Below are 21,649 nucleotides of genomic sequence, written 5' to 3' on the forward strand. Positions count from 1 at the left end.
AACTTCTGGGAAGAGTACCAGTAAAGTGTTCCTTTCACCACCACAGGGGGTGAGGTGAGGGGATAGCTCCCTTCAGTGACAACCTCTCCCCGGAAAGGGCACTTCTCTGCTTCCCCATCTTCCTCTTACATTAATGAAATGGGGGGTGGGGGTGAAGTTAGCACCAATTCTGCAAAAAAGCTGCTCTCAACAGACACTTTGAAGAGATGGTTGACCTGATAACTGAGGATTCTCTGGACTGAAAACACACGTGTTTTATTCTTCTTCTATGGACTTGATTCTTCAGGCTACCAGGAAAGATCCTACTCAATGTTTTGGTCCATTTTTTTTACAAGTTTTAGAATACATTAAAAATATCAGTGAAGAGATCAAGAAAAAGTTTTCTAGAAACAATCTGTTTCTGAAGGAAACTGTATAATTAAATACTTCTAATTTGTATAACATATATTTCAGATTAATAAAAATGTAGGAGAAAACTACTAGGGTGAGGATGTTTAGAAATAACCCAGGTTCCTTTGATTCATGAATCACTGAATAATGGGTCCATAAAAACCCTCTTTTTTATGCCTGTTTGATGGTTGTTGCTAAATCATTCTAGATAGCTGAGCAGTTATTGAGTTATATGAGACAATATGAAGTATGGGAGGCAGGCTGTGCATGAGACCAGTACCCCAATTTATCAAATCCCGTAAATAATTTGAGTGGTTCTCTTCTTTCCCCAATTCCTAATGGTCCTAATGAAAAAGCACAACAATAGTGGCTGTAAGGAGAACTCTGGCATCTGGAGGCTACACTCTGATAATAGCTATCAGTGATATAGGTGTTAGTGTGCAGTGATAATCAGCTCTTAATTGGAGATAATCCTATTGGTTAAACAGGATTGAATCACAAAAGTGACCCCTTGTAATTTGTAAATTCATCAAATGTAGTGCCATAGGTCAATAACTAATATTTACCAGGTCTGTGCTTTTCCTTTGTACCACCTTCAGTCTTACAATATTACTGTTCTGAACATTGTCAGAGCCATGTAACATGAGGAAACTGAAGTTTACTAGAAATGTGAAGTGTCATGGCTTGAACCCAGATCTCCTAACTTTTGCTCCCTTACTTATAAAATATTTATTGAAAATCTACATTGTGAAAATGCAAGATAGAAAAAAAGAACAAATTTAGTAATGAAGAAATTGACTTAAAAATTATTTGCCACTTATTTTTAAATAAGATTCTACTTACAAAAATTAAAATTATATTCAACTTGAGATGTAAAGTGAAAGTCCTCTCTATGAAATATAAAAGGAGATGCTGAAGTCACTGTCTTTTTTACTTTCAACTTATATACACATCAGTTTGTTTGTAAAACCCAATATTCTTAAATAGAATTGATATTTTACTTATATTTTAAAGTTATTTTTTACATAAATAATTTAATGACATCAATGGGAGTCTTTTCTCACCGTACATACTCTTTCTTGACCATCTCACCTTCACCTGTAGCTTCAAACAACCATCTGAAATTCTCCAAATCTCTACTGCCTGCATATCTAACATCTGATGTGACCCTAATAGCTAACCCAAGATGGATTCAAAGGTGCACAGGAAATCTCCTAGATACCACACTGATCCGTTTAACTTGGACTATCCAAAAGAAAATGACAGATCTCCTCTCAAGCCTTCCTCCAGTCACCTAGTTACCCAAATAATCAGTAATAAACACCAAATTAAAAAATTAATAATGAGAATACAATATATGTAAAAGTACATGTTAATAATTAAACATTTCTGTATTTAATGGACACAAGTCTTTCAGAAGTTATCTAAGTTAGAACTCAGGGTTTCAAGATAGTATTTATTTCAGAATGCTGGATATTAGAGATAAATTTAAGCTGAATAAATTTATTTTAAAAATATTTTCTACATAAAACAAAAAAAATCTTTATTTTCCAGACTGAAATATGGGGATATATAAAATAAAAATTATTTTAAGATAGCTACTGCACATTGCTTAATAGCTACAATTCTACTTTTCAATACAGTATTTAGGAAATGTTCTTAACCAAGATGTTCAAGTGTAATAAGGCCAGAGACTCCTGGGAATGTAATTATCTGGTTTGTTTTGAATTAGAATGTCTGCAGTTAGCCTAGTGTTTTAATAAGGTCTATAGGGATTAGAACCAGTCAACATATGAATTGTGAAACTTCTAGTCAACCTGAAGAATATAAGTAGAAAAAAAAAGACTAAATCATTTGGGAAACTGGAGTATCCCTACCGGACTGTGGAATATTATTTACAATTGTAGCAAGTGTAGGTTTGAAAACCAGGGAATATAGGGTTCAACCAAGAAAAGTTTTGCCACCAAAGATTAAAAAAAATACCATATGCTTCTTCTCAACACGTGAACTTTCCCAACAGAAACAGGCAGATATTCACCTACTATAGCAAACACAAAGTGGAGAAAAGTTTTACTGCAATGTTTTGACAAACACCACAGGTAATTTTAAAATGTGATCTTTAAGCTTAGCTATCTTAGGAAGAAAGTATTTATCAAGAAGAATAGTTATTTTTCCCTTAAGAAATTTTCTATATATATCTAATGAAAATGTTTCTCCATCATTCATAATTGAGTTAAGTTTGGTATTTAACATTATAAATTGTGATTGTCTAGAAATCAATTTTTCTTTTTTTTTTTTTAATTTTATTTATTTTTGGCTGCATTGGGTCTTCATTGCTGCACGTGGGCTTTCTCTAGTTGCAGCAAGCAGGGGCTACTCTTTGTTGCGATGTGGGCTTCTCATTGTGGTGGCTTCTCTTGTTGCGGAGCATGGGCTCTAGGCACATGGGCTTCAGTAGTTGTAGCACGCGGGCTCAGTAGTTGTGGCTCACGGGCTCAGTAGTTGTGGCTCGTGGGCTCTAGAGCTCCGCCTCAGTAGTTGTGGTGCACGGGCTTAGTTGCTCCATGGCATGTGGGATCTTCCCGGACCAGGGATCAAACCCATGTCCCTTGCATTGGCAGGCGGATTCTTAACCACTGCACCACGAGGGAAGTCCTAGAAATCAATTTTTCTCTAGTCAAACTGAAAATGTTTTTATAACGAAAAAATACTAAGTCAATGGAGAGAAGTGCACAGTCCCAAATTAGAGGCCCAAAATAAAGGAAAAAGATAAGAAAACGAGTCAAAGTAAAAATATTTATTTATAAAAATTTATTTTATTTATTTATTTTTGGCTGCGTTGGGTCTTCATTGCTGCATTCGGGCTTTCTCTAGTTGCGGCGAGCAGGAGCTACTCTTCGTTGCGGTGCGCGGGCTTGCAGTGGCTTCTCTTGTAGCGGAGCACAGGCTCTAGGCACATGGGCTTCAGTAGTTGTGGCTCACGGGCTCTAGAGTGCAGGCTCAGTAGTTGTGGCACATGGGCTTAGTTGCTCTGCAGCATGTGGGCTCTTCCCAGACCAGGGCTCGAACCCGTGTCCCCTGCATTGGCAGGCGGATTCTTAACCACTGCGCCACCAGGGAAGCCCCAAAAATATTTATTTTGATGGAGAAAACATATCCAAATCTAAGACAATAGGGCTGATTTTGCAAAAGAAATTAACTCCACAGTTTAGAGAGAGCTTACTGTTGGAATTAAGCTATCTCACTGTAGCTTATGATAAAGAAATCCACCTATAAAAAGGCCAAAAGATGATTTTATGAAGTCTAGATAAAGCAACGCTACCATATAGTTTAACATTTTTCCAGCATGTAGGTCAAAGGAAGGGTCCCTGATTAGCTGTCACAATTATCAAGAACTGATGAGTGAAGACTTTTGATAAACTTTTAAAAATACCTACTAACTCCATTCACTTTCTTTCCTGTAGTTCCTATGTATCTGTCTTCCCATATTAATTTCCCTTGAGAATGTGATGAACAGTTCATGAACTTCAGCCTGTTTGGAAGCTAAATTTCTGATTGTGATTTATGAAATCTCTTTTCCGTTACAACCAATTCCATGTGAGTTTGGGTCCTGCATGACTCTTCCACGGGCTGCATCATTTCTATTAAGACTCCAGACTCTCCTAGATGGAGACCAGTCCCTGACAAAGGTGGCCATAGCCTGGCTTGCACTTGGGGATCCAAATGGAAGTGTCTATTTCAACACCAGTGTTGAAGGTCATAATCTCCACTGTGTTTGTGAGTGGATTCAGAGCCCAATTCCCATTAGAACTGACCACAGGTATTTCTAGTACCATATTTATTTATATAAGTTGTACAAAATGTCTAAAAACATGGAAGTCAGGATAATCATTCTAAAAGACATTCTAAAGCCCCAAGATACAGACTGCATGAACTTGGGCATTGTTCAATTAACTGCGCAGAAGGGCTCTTGAAGGAGATCTAACTCTCTAAGTGTAAACAGCCTTTGTGTCATCATTTAGTCTTTGGTTTAAAGTCAAAAGAAATCTTTTTGCAAGGGCTGTGGGAGGGTGTATTGTATCATTTCTCCTTTAGAATATAAAACTGCAACTACCTAAATATCTATCAGATTATCTTGAAAAGTATTCTCATTGAATGGAAAAATAATTTGTCTATACTCAGCTTTAGTAGTAAAAATGTGAACCTTGGAGAATGTGAGATACAAAGAGAAATCAAGTTCATTATGTAAACAAAGGGTATTCAAATATGTTTATTTTACTATAGGGAGTGTAACAAAGAAAAAATAATTGAATATCTGCTAGATTAAACAACAGTTTAGGGAGGAATGTTTCATAGTTTACCCAAAATAAAACAATGCATCAAGTACATTTTTAGATTTATTTTATTATCTTTACTGAACTATGTTTAACATTTTTCAAATCTTCAGATTGTTAACAGTTTTCAGCAGTAAATATCGTAGTAATGGCACTAAGTACACTGAAATGTGAGATTCCTCTGATGAAAGAATACAAAAGATAGAAACACTTGGAAATGAGAGCAAAATGTCAACTCTAGGTCTGAGATGGAAATTAACATAGTCAAATTCTTTACAAATCTAGTACATGGAGAAATGAGTAATTCATTCCCTATAAATGAATACATAACTTTGAGCTTCACCTTCCTGGGAAGTTTTGAGGGACACAATTTGACCCACAGATCCCTAAAACTCTATACTATGTATTGATACCAGAAGATTCAAACACATAGAAAGTGATCTGAAAATGACTGCCAAAGCAAAGTGCTTTTATTCCTCAATATTTGTGACCTTCGTGGTATACTGTGTATTATAAAAGGGTGTAATCCCTATACAACTGCATAAATGTCATAAAAATGGATTTTATAAATTCAAGATCATAATATGTATTTAAAAATACATATAGCTGTGCTTTAGTAAATGAATCCATCAGTTGATTAAGGGATAATTTTGCCTTTGAGATATATCCAAAGTATATATAAAGGATCCACAAATGTTAACAATTTGTGACCAAAATTCTCAAGGTTTTCATTTGCAAAAAACTGTTGGTTTTCAATTTAAAAATTTTAAGAAAGTTGTGAATATTGTAGGTTTATTATCATTTGGGTTAAGAAAAAGTAGATGGCTTCAGCTTTTTAACAGGAAATTTGTGAACTACTCACAAATGAGAAGTTACACATTTTGGATCATTAGAAAAGATAAATTGTCTATACTTCCCAATTGAGAACAGAATGTGCAGTGTATAAAAAAATAAGATTTTATTCTGAAACCAAAAAAGTATTTCTAGAAAAGCCCTTGGGGATACATCTTCTCATTTCCTTTACACAAGAATGAGTAAGTGGCATACCTGAATGGTATACCCTTATATCAATGTGTGTATTCCATTACCAAAGATGAGAGATTAAACATTTTTAAGGGTGGGGAAAATATACACTTAAAATATTGAAGTGCAATATATTACTATACAGTTTCTAACTTCATTCCAACATAAACAATGTATCAATATAAACTGGATTCAAAAAAGAAACACACAAAGAGATGTCACTGGCATGCAAAATTCATTGTTCCAACGTGAAACACGAGGTCTATATTTTTAATTAATAAAAACTGCACATCTGTTTAATTTGGCTAACAAAGAAAATGCATATTTAAGAAAGATGTTATCATATCCTTCTAATAAAGCAAGTCTATATCAAAGGCACTTCAGCAGAGCACTAACTCCTTAACCTTTTCCAAATCATTTTCATTTATGCTGCTTTTACTACATCTTTCTGTGTAAACCAATAAGAAGCCGCTTCTAATTTTGGATCTTATCACTCCCCCCCCCCCCAAAAAAAAGTAAATCTAGGTATTATCCAAAACATTTACCTCTTCCATGGATTGCGGAAGAATATAGCAAACTTTTGCCTAGGTCTTAAATTCTTTGGGTTAATACAGAAAGGTAGGAGTGTTATCTGACAGGTTAGATGCTTCAGAAATGGTTACAGGAAAAAACTGGCTGAAGTCTACTGTCTTGGGGAAAAAGCTGTTGTCTTTTGTTGTATATCTATATAATTTGGCTGAAGCTAATGTGGCTAATTTTAGTTCTTTCAACTTGTTTATGTGCCTTGGGTCTCTATGTTGCTTCCAAGTTAATTAGTAGGGCATGAGAAATAAAGCAATTGAGTTTCATTTTTTCCCCAAGGGAAAGGGGAAGCTGCTTCAGACATCTGTCTTTATGGAAATAAAGAAAAATGGGATGAGCTGATTTTAATTAACAAAGAGCTTCATTTTTAGGACATATGAATGATAATTCAAGAGTTGAAAACACATAATTAAAAACAGCTGTTGAATGTGTTCACACTGAATTCTTTGCTATGATGAAAAGAATATGAATATATGACTTCCAAACTTGGAAAAATGTTATATTTATATAACTTAAAGCATTTAAGTGATTTAAGAAAAATCTTTTACTTTTCCCATGAAATTGAAACTTTTTCCCAAACATTTTTTATGAATGTCAACCGGAAAAAAAAATCTGGATATATACCTAGTATCATGAAGGTATTTTTGAGTCTCAGGGAAATGGCATTTCTTTTTCTGCTTGACATTTCAGAAAATATTGAAATATTTACTTCCTTTAGCTCCACATATTTTAATTTTGGGTGTTCATAAGAAACTTTCAATTCATTGATTTTTTTAAATCAAGTTTAATAGTGTTTAAGTGACTGAATTTTTTTTAATAGAAGAAATATCTTAAAACTGATTTTAGCCTACATGTATCAGTGAGTTTTAAACTAAAAATTGGGGAGGGGGAGGAATGTTTGGGTTTTTTTTTTTTTAGATTGGTAAAAAGTTTTCCTTGACAGCTAAGCTCACTTCACTTTTGGTGATGAGGAAGGGGATAAGAAATTTTTAAATAAAAATTCAGTATCAGGGCATTCATTTCTCAGATTTCTAAATAAACTAACACCTTTTTATTCTGTGACGCTGTATCCAAAAACAACCAAAGAGCTGGCATTTCCCTCTCTAACAACCAAGTAGCTTCTTGCCCATCTTATGTGAGTATGGAATTTACTTTTGGGTTGATAACAATACACATGCTGTTTAAAAAAGAAAGAAAATAAGGTTTGGCCTTTGAACTCTAGAATAATATCAATCCAGAATATTAAGTTATTTTCAAGTATAGGCAGTGGAGAACATAATAGTAACATTTCACAAGAATATGAGGCCTGAAGAATACAGTTTCATTTCTAAACATTTCACAGGGGTAGTCATCAAAGCAGAAGCAATATTTTTGGAAGCAACTTTAGGAGTACACTTTTCACTGTTATTCTTCAGAGTCAGGACTCAACTTGCTGACTGAGCAACATTTTCGGATAACTAACATCTTGAAGCTATTTTACATTCTGAACGCTTGGATACTTCAAATTCATCACCCAAAAATAAATGAAAAGAATAGGCCAGAAAAAGCATTCCTTGGTATCTTTCTCTCACTACTTAATTACCATTTTACTACTTACTCTGCTTGAGACATGTCCAGGGACCATGAGATTGCTCAGTCTCAACTTCTGCAGAAGTTCATACGGCAGTTTACAACAAGAAGCAAGAATAAACAGCACGAGACAGCAGAGACACAACCACTCTTGGTGTTAATTGATGGGAATCAGTGGGCGTTCCTCTCGCTTCTTCCAGATGTTAGTCTTGCTATCTTTTTTGACTAGTGGTGGTCTTCCCCTTTTTTTAGTGGGGGATATATTGGCTTCAAAATCTTCAACGGTGCTTTTTCTTCCTGGGGACTCTTCCCCAGGGTGCTCCATGATAGCTCCACTCCCTCCATCTAGGAAGTGCCTTAAAGCTGGGTCCTCGGGGGAGCAGACGGTGGTTCCACTCTCACTACTGCTCAGGTCTAAATCTTCTAAGTAAAGGATCTTAGGCTGATGCATACTTTTGATGAACGTTTTTTCCCTCTCTAGTTTTCTACTTGAGTGGTGCTCATTCATGTCCACCCCAGAGTCCAGACTCGTGTCGTTGCTCTGGGCTCTCTTGCCCTTTTTCAGGTCTATGAAGGAGTGCCTCACTTGTGCGACTGGCTTTCCATCAAGAGACACAAACCAGGCTCTGGGATGGGGGGAGGGCTTTCCTTTGGACAGTTCTAGGAGGGTCTGTTCTGAAATTCCTTGAAGCTCTGATGAAAAGGGAGTCATTACAACAGCTTCATTTAGTGTTCCAGGAACAGAAACAGATTCTAGTAGGCTGTTTGAATACCGGCTCCAATCTGAAGTTTGGGATGGCAAGCTCTGTTGACCTTCGAGTGGGATATTCTCTTCCCTGGCATCTGGAGGCTGTACATGAGAATGCATTGGCATTTTGGGCAATGTCTGTGTAAAGTTCTCTCTATTTACTGGTTCCATCAATTGGCCATAGACTAACTGTCCCTTTCTTGGCAAAGTAGCTGACTTCGCAGTATGTAACTGCTCTGGAGTGGAGAAGAGGTCAGATGTTTGAAGGATGGCAATGGGCTGGCTGTAGATGTGCATAAGCTGTTCTGGAATGTGAGAATGCCCATACACATCTTCATTACCTGTGAGATACCTCTTTTCCTCTTGAGCATCACCTAGAGATGAAGATATATTGTTGTTAATATGTTTAGGTTGTTTGGACCCTACATTGGGCTCCAAAGACTGAGCTGGGTTTCTTGAGTAATGATTTTGATTGACTGACAGAAATGAAACATCTTCATTGTAGATTTTTAAACTGTCCCGAGTTTTTACCATGGAAACTCTTTCTTCTGCTTCTACCTTTGATGGTTCCTTTTTCTGAGGGTTGTACGAGGAGCTTTTGGCACTGAATAACTGTGACTTGTCCTCGGTTTTTAATGCAACTTTGACTGAACTGATGTGATTTATGTGAGTTGTTGAAGTTGTCTGGTCTCTCTTGAGGACCTCAAGTTTAGTGATATTTCTTTCTCTTTTCTGCGGAGTACCACACTTATCCCTAGAGTAGAAGAGAAGGCAAAAAAATGTTTAAAACTTATCTAGAAGGTTTCATTTTAAAAAATCATCTCATAATATGTTTATTATATATGCAATGCTACTCTAAGAATATATCCATTTTTATTTTAATCTACATATTTTAAAGATCAAACCATTGATTTCTACAAACATTGTAATACACAGAACTGACATGATACTATAATCTGATAGTTTCTGTGTTCATACACATTAATATTGTTCTTACCTGCAATAACAAAGAAGTACAGCAAAAAATCCAATGACAATGACTATTGTTCCTCCTAATATGGCTGAAAGAAACACTGTGTGGTAGGCAGTTATGTCCTTTGAATCTCCATTTATACCTGACCCTAAATGGTTCAAAACAAACAAATAAAGAGAAAATATATTATTTTAGGTCAAATTTTCAACTGTGTCCTATCCTGGGCAAGGCAGATTAAATATGTGTATACACAGTTGTATTTATTTGCTCCCCTCCCATGGCAGGCTTCCCTGTGGGTGGCGATTACTTTCCCTACCCCCTTTGGGCTTAATCAGTTGACTTGCTCTGCCCAGTGAAATGTGAGCGTCTTAAATGAGGCTGCCTGAATGGCCTGTCCTCTTGCTAAGGCCCTCTATTATGTGAATAGTATATCCCAAAGTTTTGCTATTCCTTCAACCTAGGTTCTGGAACGAGAAAAAATGTTGAACTGAACCAAGTCAAGCCCAACAGTCATGAAGTGAAAGCAACAAACAAGTGTTTGCTATCGTTAGCTGTTGAGATAACAGGTTTATTTGTTACTGATGGCTGAGTATTGCAGAAAGTGGCGGCAAGATGCTGAAGTGCTGCTATAACGAAACCTAAAATGTGTGACACTGGCTTCCAAGCCAGGCAGTGAGGAAACTGTTGCAGGAGGCAATAAAAATGGTGGCCCAAGCCACATGGTAGCAAAATATTTGCTGGAATAAACTGGGAGAAAATATTTCTAACGAGAGCTTTGTGCAAAGAGGTTTTGAGATAGAATGTAGTGAGTGTTGACTGTGATTAGCTGCATTGGATTAAAAAAGAAATTTTAAAGATAAATTCAAATAGAATTTGCCAAAGTAAGCAGGGATGAAAGGACCAAAGAGAATGCAAAAATTGGGGGACCTGAAGAATTAAAAGTTGCAACTTTTAATTACAGGCTGGACTCCAGAACAAGATGACGCTATGATCCCAGCAAGCTAAGCCCAGCAGCGGCACAGGTGAGCCATTATTCTTCTTCACGAGAGCACATATATACAATGCTGTTGTAATTAGCTTAACTGCAGTAAAAGCAGACTAAGCACCGGGATGATCAGTGCAGGCTATGAATATTCCACATGAAAATAAATGCAACTTATCTTGAGGTAATGTTTCAACGTCACTAAGACCTAATTTTGCTCAAAAATGTGCATTAAAAACAACTCTACTGATCAGTATCAACTGGATTTTAATATGTATTCAAGGTGATGAGACGCCCGATTTTCTGGTCATCTTGACCATGAGAAGATGTCCAGCGTGAAGCTTTCAGCTTCACCAAGGACACTGGAAAGACTAAGGATCATGAGGCCTTTAGATCCTTTAACTTTTGCATCATCTAAGTTGATTAAAGTAATAGTAATATTAAAGGATTTGGAGAAGCAGTGTTGTGGTTATGCATTCAGACTTTAGAGCCAGAGTGCCTGAACTGGAATCCTGGCCTCACCCTTTCTTCCTGTGAGGTATCGGGCAGGCTTCATTTACTTGTGTCTCAGTCCATAACTGTCATACCTCACCCATGTGGGTTGTTACGAGGATTAAATGGGTCAATACGCGTAACTATTTAGAACAGTGCTTAGCACATGATAAGCACTCAGTAAGTGTTAGCTATATTACACCACTGTTGTTAAATGAAACGTCAAGTTTATAGAAGAACAGGCACTTCAGTACTGACCACACTTTCCTATATGGTAACTGATAATAAAATGTTTATCATATTGAATAGGCAACCAAGCACAGCATCGCACAATATGAAATTTCTTCAAACAAAAAAGAGATAAGAGTAACAATTCTACCTACAGATTCTTGTTCAGGATCCAGAGCTGCAACAGAGTAAAGTTCGGCTATTAACTTGGTGAAATTCAACTTCTTCTCCAAAAGAATACTGAATATATATTTCCACAATAGAGTAATGCTAACAATTTTCACTCCACAGAATTCCAACAGAACTCACTTTTGGAATTAAGAGGCTGACATTGTTGCATTTGGCCCAAATCTTATATGTATGACAATAGCAAAAAAGCATACATCTGCATGTGTGTGTGGGCGCACCTGGGTGTATATGCGCATGCCCAAAAGGGGTTAGAAAGGTAGAAAATTACAATATATTTTCATTCAAATATACTTGAAAATGCATATTTAAAAAAAGTAATGGTACTTGTTTAATAAATTCTATACTCAGCCACCTACTTACCTATAGCAATCTGTGAAAAACCAATTGATTTTAATTTCTTGCACTTAAACAGATTTCTAGAATTCCTTGAAAAAATATTAAGATTTACTTTAAAAACAGATTTAGTATATTATTAACCAAATTATAACTAAAGTAGCTCTAGCACACCAGAGACTAACTAGCCCATTATAGGACCAATTTTGAGTTTACGGTAACACTTGCATCCTAAAATGTTTAGGGACATTAGTGATCCTCATATCCAACTCCCACAATTTAGAAAAAAGAAAACTAATACTCAGATGGGTAAGTACCTATTTCAAGCTCACCCTGTTAATTACTGTCAAAGCCAGAACTACAGTCAAGTTATCAAGTTATCCATATTTCTCGTATGGATTTTTCAAAACCATCACTAGAAGGTATCTAATTCAAACTGAACGGGAACCCCACACTTCTATGTTAGTACTCTGATTCACACAAAATCGTTCCTGACATATACGCTAAAACAAAACTTCCATCTATTTTAGAAAATTATTTCAGCTTTTATAATTCATAATCATCTTGTATAAATTGGTTGCTTCAGGTATATTTTCAGTGGAAAGCACACTTCTCTATAAAACTCAAGTGCCTCTTAGGTCATTTTTATTAGAAATGAAATAACTTGGATTTAGTTGAAGTATTAAATATTAATTGTTCTTTTTCATCATTTTATAGTTGCAAATCTAGAATGGGATATGGTCAGACAGCTGGCAAGACTGCATGATATTTTGCACCATGAAAAACAAAAGTAATCACCCTCTGGTTTCTGAATAAATCTCATAAGCACTAAGTTCAAACAAAAACAGAACATCCTCTTGATCCTAATGGCTAATATTAATAGCTCATATTTCTTCTATTGAAATACTAAATTTTAGCTTCATTGAAAAAAAGTCTTGTTACCTTGCATGGTTTAAAATTCAAAGGTTGTCAAATATAAAATGAAAATATCAAACTATTTTTAAAATTGCAGAAAAAACTCAAAGCCTTCAAATTATTAATAGGCAGCCATAACAAAGTTAGCAGATAAATTGCTACAGAGAAATGTATGTAAAATGTCATCCACATCCTGGATCAGGGTGTGCACTGGGACTATTCCTGAACAGCATGAAAGAGCCAGGTTGCAGCTGCCTTTCAGCTGAGAACCAAGACACTAGATAAACCAAAAGAATTATCTCTGACACATGATTAAAGATGAAGGAGTGACATATGCATTCAGCTTTCACACTTTCCTAAACTTTACTAAAATGACACTGAAAGCTTTGTTTTGCTTTTTTAATATTTGTTGTTTTATTTTTTTCATCTTGATTGGAGTACACTTGCTTTACAACGCTGTGTTAGTTTCTGCTGTATAACAAAGTGAATCAGCCATATGCATACATATATCCCCATATCCCCTCCCTCTTGCACCTCCCTCCCACCCTCCCTATCCCACCCCTCTAGGTGGTCACAAAGCACTGAGTTGATCTCCCTGTGCTATGCAGCTGCTTCCCACTAGCTATCTATTTTACATTTGGTAGTGTATATATGTCCATGCCACTCTCTCACTTCCTCCCAGTTTACCATTCCCCCCTCCCTGTGTCCTCAAGTCCATTCTTTATGTCTGCGTCTTTATTCCTGTCCTGCCCCTCGGTTCTTCAGAACCTTTTTTTTTTTTTCTTTAGATTCCATATATATGTGTTAGCATACGGTATTCGTTTTTCTCTTTCTGACTTACTTCACTCTGTATGACAGACTCTAGGTCCATCCACCTCACTACAAATAACTCAATTTCATTTCTTTTTATGGCTGAGTAATATTCCATTGTATATGTGCCACATCTTCTTTATCCATTCATCTGTTGATGGACACTTAGGTTGCTTCCATGTCCTGGCTATTGTAAATAGAGCTGCAATGAACATTTTGGTACATGACTCTTTTTGAATTATGGTTTTCTCTGGGTATATGCCCAGTAGTGGGATTGCTGGGTCATATGGTAGTTCTATGTTTAGTTTTTTAAGGAACCTGCATACTGTTCTCCATAGTAGCTGTCTCAATTTACATCCCAACTAACAGTGCAAGAGTGTTCCCTTTTCTCCACACCCTCTCAGCATTTCTTGTTTGTAGATTTTTTGATGATGTTTTGTTTTTATAAATAGACAAAAACCCATAGGTGAAAGCAGACTGAGATAAGAGACAAGAGCAACAAGATGCTGACTGCTGGAAAGTTGACTTAGCAGAGCTGGCAGCAGGGAAAGCCAAGAACTTATACCAGCGAACACCAGATGCCCTAGAAGGTGGTAGCAGGTCCATGATGCAACCAGTCTACACTACAGTAGGTTAGAGTATTTCTTTTTTTAAGATGACTTAATGGATGAAACATGCAATGTTTGAGTATTTTGAGATAGAAATCCTACATCTTGAGTTGTGTTTAAGTACAAAGTAAATAGATAATTTGATACCATGTTAAATCTAGGAAAAATGAAATACCTATTTCTCCTAGAATATGAATAGGCCATTCCTAGCAGACAGCTCGTGGTTTTCGTCCACATGTCAGGCCAATCTCCATTTGAGCTATCACTTGTCTTATCTCGGAAACAGTCTGGGGACACTATTATTCAACAGCCCCTCCTCCTCCCCACCACAGCCCCACCAAGGAGAATGCTCACGACCTAAGTCTGGGCCCATCTAAATTCCACATCCCTAGAAAGATCAGGAACAGTGTGAGGAAAGGACTGCAAAGGGTTAGTATCAGCTGTTATGAAGCAGCAGTCTTCCAAAGACAGTCAAGTAGGTCTGCTAACTGGGCCCTCTAGGATTCCTGCCTTTTACGATCTGCTTCTTCAGCTTTCCCTAGGATCCTGCAAACTCCCTATATCCTAACACATTTTTTTAATTATCTAAAATCTATTCCTATTTTTTGCAACTAAAAACTCTAACTGATCTGGGTAGAATTTATTCATAAAAAGTAAACTAAGGAAATTCTTGATTTGAATACACTTCATACTTCAGATTCATCAGATATTACAGCTATGAAGGACCTTAGAGTTCATAGAATTTAATCTTTCCTGATACACATGGAAAAAATAAAATAAAGCTCAGAGCAAGAGACTAACAGCTTTTTCCAGTGTCATACAGTAAGTGGCAATGCTTAGAATAAAATGGGAATCTCCTAATATCAATTTCAGCATGACTATTTGGACTTTTTAAAATTTACTCTTTGTTTCATTTTTACCATACCTCTAGTTCCTGGAAGTGGAGCTGCTATCCAGTAGCCCAAATGAGGTGCCTCGTATGTCCAAATTAAATGATTGTTATATTCCTTGACCATTCCCCGGCCATGATTTATCCAAGCACCTAAAAAGGAAGGCAAGTAAAAAATACTAATCAATTAGTTTATATATCTTTAATGCTGATAGGAGTTTGCTGATAGTCATGTATAGAATACTTTGCAGGACTTTTTCAAAGATTATGAAAACTGTGGCAATATATTATCATGGGATAATATATATATTACATCATAATACAGCACATATTATATTAAATAGAATAATTTGATTTGTTATGACTAAAGGAAATAAAATCAATACTAATAAACTAAGGATATAGATCTATTTAGGGAAATCATGACTCCAAATAATGTCTACATTGTGCATATTGAGATATGTCTTAATAAAAATGTGAGTAATTAAATCCAAATTTATCAACAGGTGGTTGTTACCTATTCTGGGATTCTGATTAAACACTTATAGTCTATATTTTATGGCCTTATTATTTATTAAATACTGTTTTGTTCTAGTACTGCTGGCATAGCTCTTTTAGAACTCAATTTTTAAAAACTTTTTAAAAAATGCTATTCGGATTCAATTAAATGTTATCCACAGAAAAAAGCATTCAGTAAAGCCAGTATCTTTTATGAAGTCCAGCATAACAAAGCTATTTATAAGTTTGGTGTATAGTTGTATTTGGTTTATTGATTCCTTGTAATGATGTATATCTATAACATGTAAAACTGTTTTTAATAAGGTAGACAAACTTGAAATTATCAGAATAAGTCAACCTACTGCTTTTTAAATAGTCACATTAAAACTAAGCATTACATATGTGACAAATCAATTCAAAAATTCTGCCACTGGAAGGTACATTAGAGACAAAGGCCTTTTTCAGGAGAAACAGTCAGAAAGCAGAACTCAAAGCAGATATTCTTCTTTAAAGTGTCTTAAAACAATTCTCTCATTCAACAAATTAGGAAATTGAGGCCAGAATAAATTAAGTGATTTGTTCAAAATCACACTGCTGGTAAATGGACCAGAATCCAGGTCTTAGAGCTCTTAATCCAGTGTTTAAGACCAGAATCCAGGTCTTAGAGCTCTTAATCCAGTGTTTAACAGTAGTATACCACTGTGACATTGTGATTTATAATAAGAAATATATATGTGGTCTTAATCCCCAGTCCTGGCACAGTGCTCCTAAAACCTCGGAATTTCCTATGTGATAAGGTCCAAAAAGGTGGAGAGTGTCTTTTGTTGTTCATAACAAGCTGCTTTCAATGACACCTGAGTTTATGTTAATGAGGTGAATTTGGGAAAGTCCCTGTGGATAGGAGCCTGGTTGCCAGGGGAGCCAAACACGTGATCAGGGGGTTGGACCTTTCATCCCCAGCCCCACGCACCCCTGTAGAGAAGGAAGAGGGGCTGGAGCTCGAACTCAATCACCAGTGTTCAATGATTTAATCAAGCATGCCTACATAATAAGGCCTCCATAAAAATCCCTGAACTCCAGGGTTTAGAGAGCAGAGTTGGTGAACACGTGGAGGTGCTGGGAGGGTGAAGCACCCAGAGGAGAGAGCACTGAAGCTCCAGGCCCTTTCTCCCGTACCTTGCCCTATGCGTCTCCTCCATCTGGCTATTACCAAGTTGTACCCTTCTATAACAAACTGATAATCTAGTTAGTAAACGTCTGTCTTCCTGTGAGCTGTTCTAGCAAGTTGTCAAACTCGAGGAGAGGGTCATGGGAACCTCCAATTTATAGCCAGCTGGTCAGAAGCATGGGTGACAAGCTGGACTTGCAACTGGCCTCTTGAGTTGGGGGCTGTAGGACCGAGCCCTTAACCTGTAGGATCTGACACTAACTCCAGGTAGAGAGTGTCTAAATTGAATGAAATTTTAGGACACTTAGCTCGTGTTAAGAGTCCTGCTTGGCACAGGAAAAACACCCTCACATTTGGTGACCAGAAGTGAAGTTTTGAGTGTAGAATAGAGTTGAGAGAAGAAGAGTTTGTCCCTTACAACTACCATTGTTATTTATATAGTTTCCAGTCTTTCTTAAACAATAATATATCCATGTTTTTATCTTCTATAGTGAACATGTGTGTGTTTGTGCCTCACTACCTACCCTTCCAGTTACAGTGAAACCTCATTCCAATCTCCTTTGAGGATCTACTGCTCCCTATTCTCAGTCCACATGATTAGTTTAGGGCTCCAATCCCAGTTCCAACACAAGACTTAAGCCTAAATAAATTTATGCAATCTATTTGCAGGCCACACAGATTGGTTCCAAGATGGGCATGCAAACCCCATTCTACAAATGCAATGAATCCAAGGGCTTATGTAATAGCTACTAGGAAAAGAATTTCTCTTTCCGTTGGACTTTAACCTGGGTAGTATAAAGTGAGAGCACCTACAGCCTTCTTGACACTCAGAAGGGAAATCCTATTCCAGAAAGTTATTAACACAGGAAACAGATGAGAGAGAAATTAAGCCCTGCAAAACTGTCTAGGCTGTGTATCATGACTTAACCCAAGACAGTTCTACCCCTGGACCCAGTTTTGGACTGACCATCTTTTCTTGTTTTTGTTTTTTGGTAAAGATTTCCACCTTATTTACATGGAAACACAAGAAAACCAAGAGAAGCAGAAGGGGGAAAAAGTGCATCCAGCTGTTATTTAGGAGGCTAAACTCAGGAAACAAAATTGGTACGAAAGATTTTTTTTTGGAAAATAATCTCTCTTTCTACCCTCTCTCTCTATATATATAATACACATACATATATATACACACATACATCTAAAACACAGTGTTATTTATTTTCATGAAATTAGCATACATTTATCAATTGCTTTAGCCAAGCTTTTAGATATAACTTCATAATGCCTATCAAAACAAGAACAAACCCATAAGAGCAGAAATAATTTTAAAAATTTTATTTCTTCTCAAAATATAAAAACATGGTAATGTGAGTAAATAATGCTATCTTAAAATGTAATAGTGATACCCTTTTCCCCGCAATTGTATTATATTAATCAAAGTAGGGCCACTTTTGGTCATTAACAAAGTGCTTAAAATTATAATATTACTGACTTAGTACTCTACTAAAGATAAAACATTCAAATATAAATATTTGAATGTTTTAAATAAGGTATATTAAAATTTAATATTGTATATAAAATATAGAAATTTTATTTGTCAATTATACCTTAATAAAGCTGAAAATTTTTAATAAAAATATAGAAACATATTTGTAAAATATTCAAATATTCAGAACCTTTTCACCTAGCTCACATACCTGTATTCATATCAAATGTCCAGGCAGGTATGTTATCCCCTGCACTTATACCTTTTGTACGTAGAAGTGGGAGAGAAATTTGAATAGAGCCATCCACCTTTAATTCTTTTCCTCCAGAATATATTTTCACACATATTGCAGCAAGAGGAGTCAGTTCATTGCCTTCAAAACCTAAAAACAGAAGACAGTTCATTAAAATCATATGTAAAACACAAACTGTAGTTGTGTATTAACAACAGACTAATATGGGCCTAAAATATCTAGTTCCTCTATTTCACCCAGGGTTATCCATTTTAATATCAAATAGATACTGGATTCTATTTAAGGATTTTTAAACTATAAAATATATCATAAATAAATGCTATACTTATGTAATATTGACAAATCAGTATGAGCCTAAAGATCGAATTCTCTCTGAGTCCTCTGATTTAAGGTCACTGGAATCTAATTCAGTGTTTTTAAAAACCTACAAAACCAACAGGAAGGCTGCCTCTCTGAGGAGGAGACATTTGAGCAGTGGCCAAATGAGAAGGTGCCATCCATGCAGAGACCTCAGAGAAGAGCTTTTCAGGCATAAGAAACCAGTGCAAAGCTCCCAAATCAGAAGTGATCTTGGCACGTGTAAGAAAGAAAGAAGACTGGAGGTCAGAGAGAGGTGGAAATAGCATAGGGCCTTGGAGGCCATGGAAAGGAATCCTTATTATCGCTGCCACCGAATCTGGTATATATCTTCAGTTAAGAGACAGGGCAACCACTGGCTTATTGGAAATTTTCTGTTAAATATAAGAGAATTAACCTTTGTAAACTTCCTGAAACTCTAACCATAAGGTAAGCAAAGTAATGCCATACATATATTCTGTAGACTAGTTGCACTGGTCAGTAATGTACTGTAAAAAGTACTATGTAATCTGTAAGTAATTATAATCTCTTATATCAAACTATTTATAAAGCTAGCTGGCTTTCTTAACTCCACCCCTCAGTTCTATACAGTTGGTGGCTTCACATAGTGAATGCAGCTGAAACTGATGAAATCAGCATCCCACCATTTGGGATAAGGCCAACTCAAAGAAGAAGGAAAAAAGAGTCTGAAAGGCAATGAGGAGGAAACTTTCACAAAGAATTTTCATACTTGTAGAACTCTAGAACTGTACAATCCAGTAGAGTAGCCGGAAGCAGCATGCAGCAATTTAAATTTAAATGAAACGAGCAATATAGTTTCTCAGTGCACTGGTTATGTGTCAAGAGCTCAACAGCCACATGTGGCTTAGCAGCTACCAGACTGGGCAGAGCAGAACATTCCCATTTGTCAGCACAGCTCTAGAACTTTGAAAATGTTAGCAGCATTCTCAGGACAATTGAAATGTTTAATGAATAATCTCAAAAGCAGGTAGTAGAAGAATGCTGAAGGGCAGAGCACATTATGACTCCTTCCCACTGAATCTAATGAGTGTTGTTCATAAAAACCCTCCAATGCAACATGAGCTTCATTTGCAATAGTGTATATATTGGTACCATTCTTGTGATGCTTTTATTTTGAGCATCCTATAACTTACAACTGGAAAACTTTGGCAGGTATCTTAGATTGGCTTCCTCAAGAAGCAAACCCTGAAATAACAATATGGAGGAAGCACCCACCACTGAGGGAATGGAGGAGTAACACAGAAGAAGGAAGCCAACACAGGATGTGTTAATGAGCAGGTGTGTATGCGTTATGTGCTGTTTGTCTGTCATTGGTTGAGACCTTGCCCCTTGTGAGGGCCAAGTCTGCATCCTGGACCAGGGAATGCCCTTAAGCAGAGATTTGTGCAGTAGGAAACATAGGCTTGTAACAGAAGACAGGGTCATCTGGCTGGGGCATCAATAGCATCAGCTACAGCAGGTTAGAAAAAAAAAAAAAAAAAGCCTATCTAACCATAACATCTATATGCTTATTACTCTAATTTCTGACTACTCCCCAAACGACATGGACCAAAAATGTGACTCAAGGGAAACCATAAAAATTACATATTATCTGAGCTGATTTTAAAAACAGTGGAATAAATAGAAGTTTAAAAAAAAATAATTGCCAGGGGACATTCAAGATGGCAGAGGAGTTACAACGTGGAGATCACCTTCCTCCCCACAAATACATCAAAAATACATCTACATGTGGAACAACTCCTACAGAACACCTACTGAACGCTGGCAGAAGACCTCAGACTTCCCAAAAGGCAAGAAACTGCCCACGTACCTGGCCGTGTGGCTGACAGGGTCTTGGTGCTCTGGCCGGGTGTCAGGCCTGAGCCTCTGAGGTGGGAGAGCCGAGCTCAGGACATTGGTCCACCAGAGACCTCCCAGCCCGGCCCCACATATCAATCGGCAAGCGCTCTCCCAGAGATCTCCATCTTAATGCTAAGACCCAGCTCCACTCAACGACCAGCAAGCTCCAGTGCTGGATTCCCCATGCCAAACAACTAGCCAGACAGGAACACAACCCCACCCATTAGCAGAGATGCCACCTAAAATCATAATAAGTTCACAGACACCCCAAAACACACCACCGGACACAGTCCTGCCCCCCAGAAAGACAAGATCCAGCCTCATCCACCAGAACACAGGCACCAGTCCCCTCCACCACGAAGCCTACACAACCCACTGAACCAAGCTTACCCATGGGGGGCAGACACTAAAAACAATGGGAACTACGAACCTGCAGCCTGTGGAAAGGAGACCCCAAACACAGTTAGTTAAGCAAAATGAGAAGACACAGAAATACACAGCAGATGAAGGAGCAAGGTAAAAACCCACCAGACCAAACAAATTATGAGGAAATAGGCAGTCTACCTGAAAAAGAATTCAGAGTAAAGATGATCCAAAATCTTGGAAGTAGAATGGAGAAAATACAAGAAACATTTAACAGGGACCTAGAAGAACTAAAGAGCAAACAAACAATGATGAACAATACAATAAATGAAATTTAAAATTCTCTAGAAGCAATCAATAGCAGAATAACTGAAGCAGAGGAATGGATAAGTGACCTGGAAGATAAAATAGTGGAAATAACTACCACAGAGCAGAATAAAGAAAAAAGAATGAAAAGAATTGAGGACAGTCTCACAGACCTCTGGGACAACATTAAATGCACCAATATTCGAATTATAGGGGCCCCAGAAGAAGAAGAGAAAAAGAAAGGGACTGAGAAAATATTTGAAGAGATTACAGTTGAAAACTTCCCTAATATAGGA

The 21,649-nt window shown here is 36.9% G+C and overlaps 1 protein-coding gene across 2 annotated transcripts in view; it reads right to left on the reverse strand.

The window, feature by feature from the left end:
• Positions 1-4,774: 4,774 nt before the first annotated feature.
• The window catches only part of FAM171B (family with sequence similarity 171 member B), a 66,939-nt gene continuing 50,064 nt past the window's right edge, over positions 4,775-21,649 (reverse strand). The window contains exons 5-8 of one of the 2 annotated variants that reach the window (XM_082397518.1): positions 18,426-18,596; positions 15,102-15,218; positions 9,644-9,761; positions 4,775-9,400 (exon numbers count right to left, since the gene is read on the reverse strand). In XM_082397518.1, coding sequence (XP_082253644.1) covers positions 8,056-9,400; positions 9,644-9,761; positions 15,102-15,218; positions 18,426-18,596 — 1,751 coding nt within the window. In that variant the 3' untranslated portion in view covers positions 4,775-8,055. Of the gene's footprint in view, positions 9,401-9,643; positions 9,768-15,101; positions 15,219-18,425; positions 18,597-21,649 lie in introns of both variants that reach the window. The other variant, XM_082397519.1, reaches the window with a different exon arrangement.

This window comes from Balaenoptera borealis (genome assembly GCF_965194805.1).
Source record: "Balaenoptera borealis genome assembly, chromosome: 6".
In the NCBI taxonomy this organism is placed as follows: domain Eukaryota; kingdom Metazoa; phylum Chordata; class Mammalia; order Artiodactyla; family Balaenopteridae; genus Balaenoptera; species Balaenoptera borealis.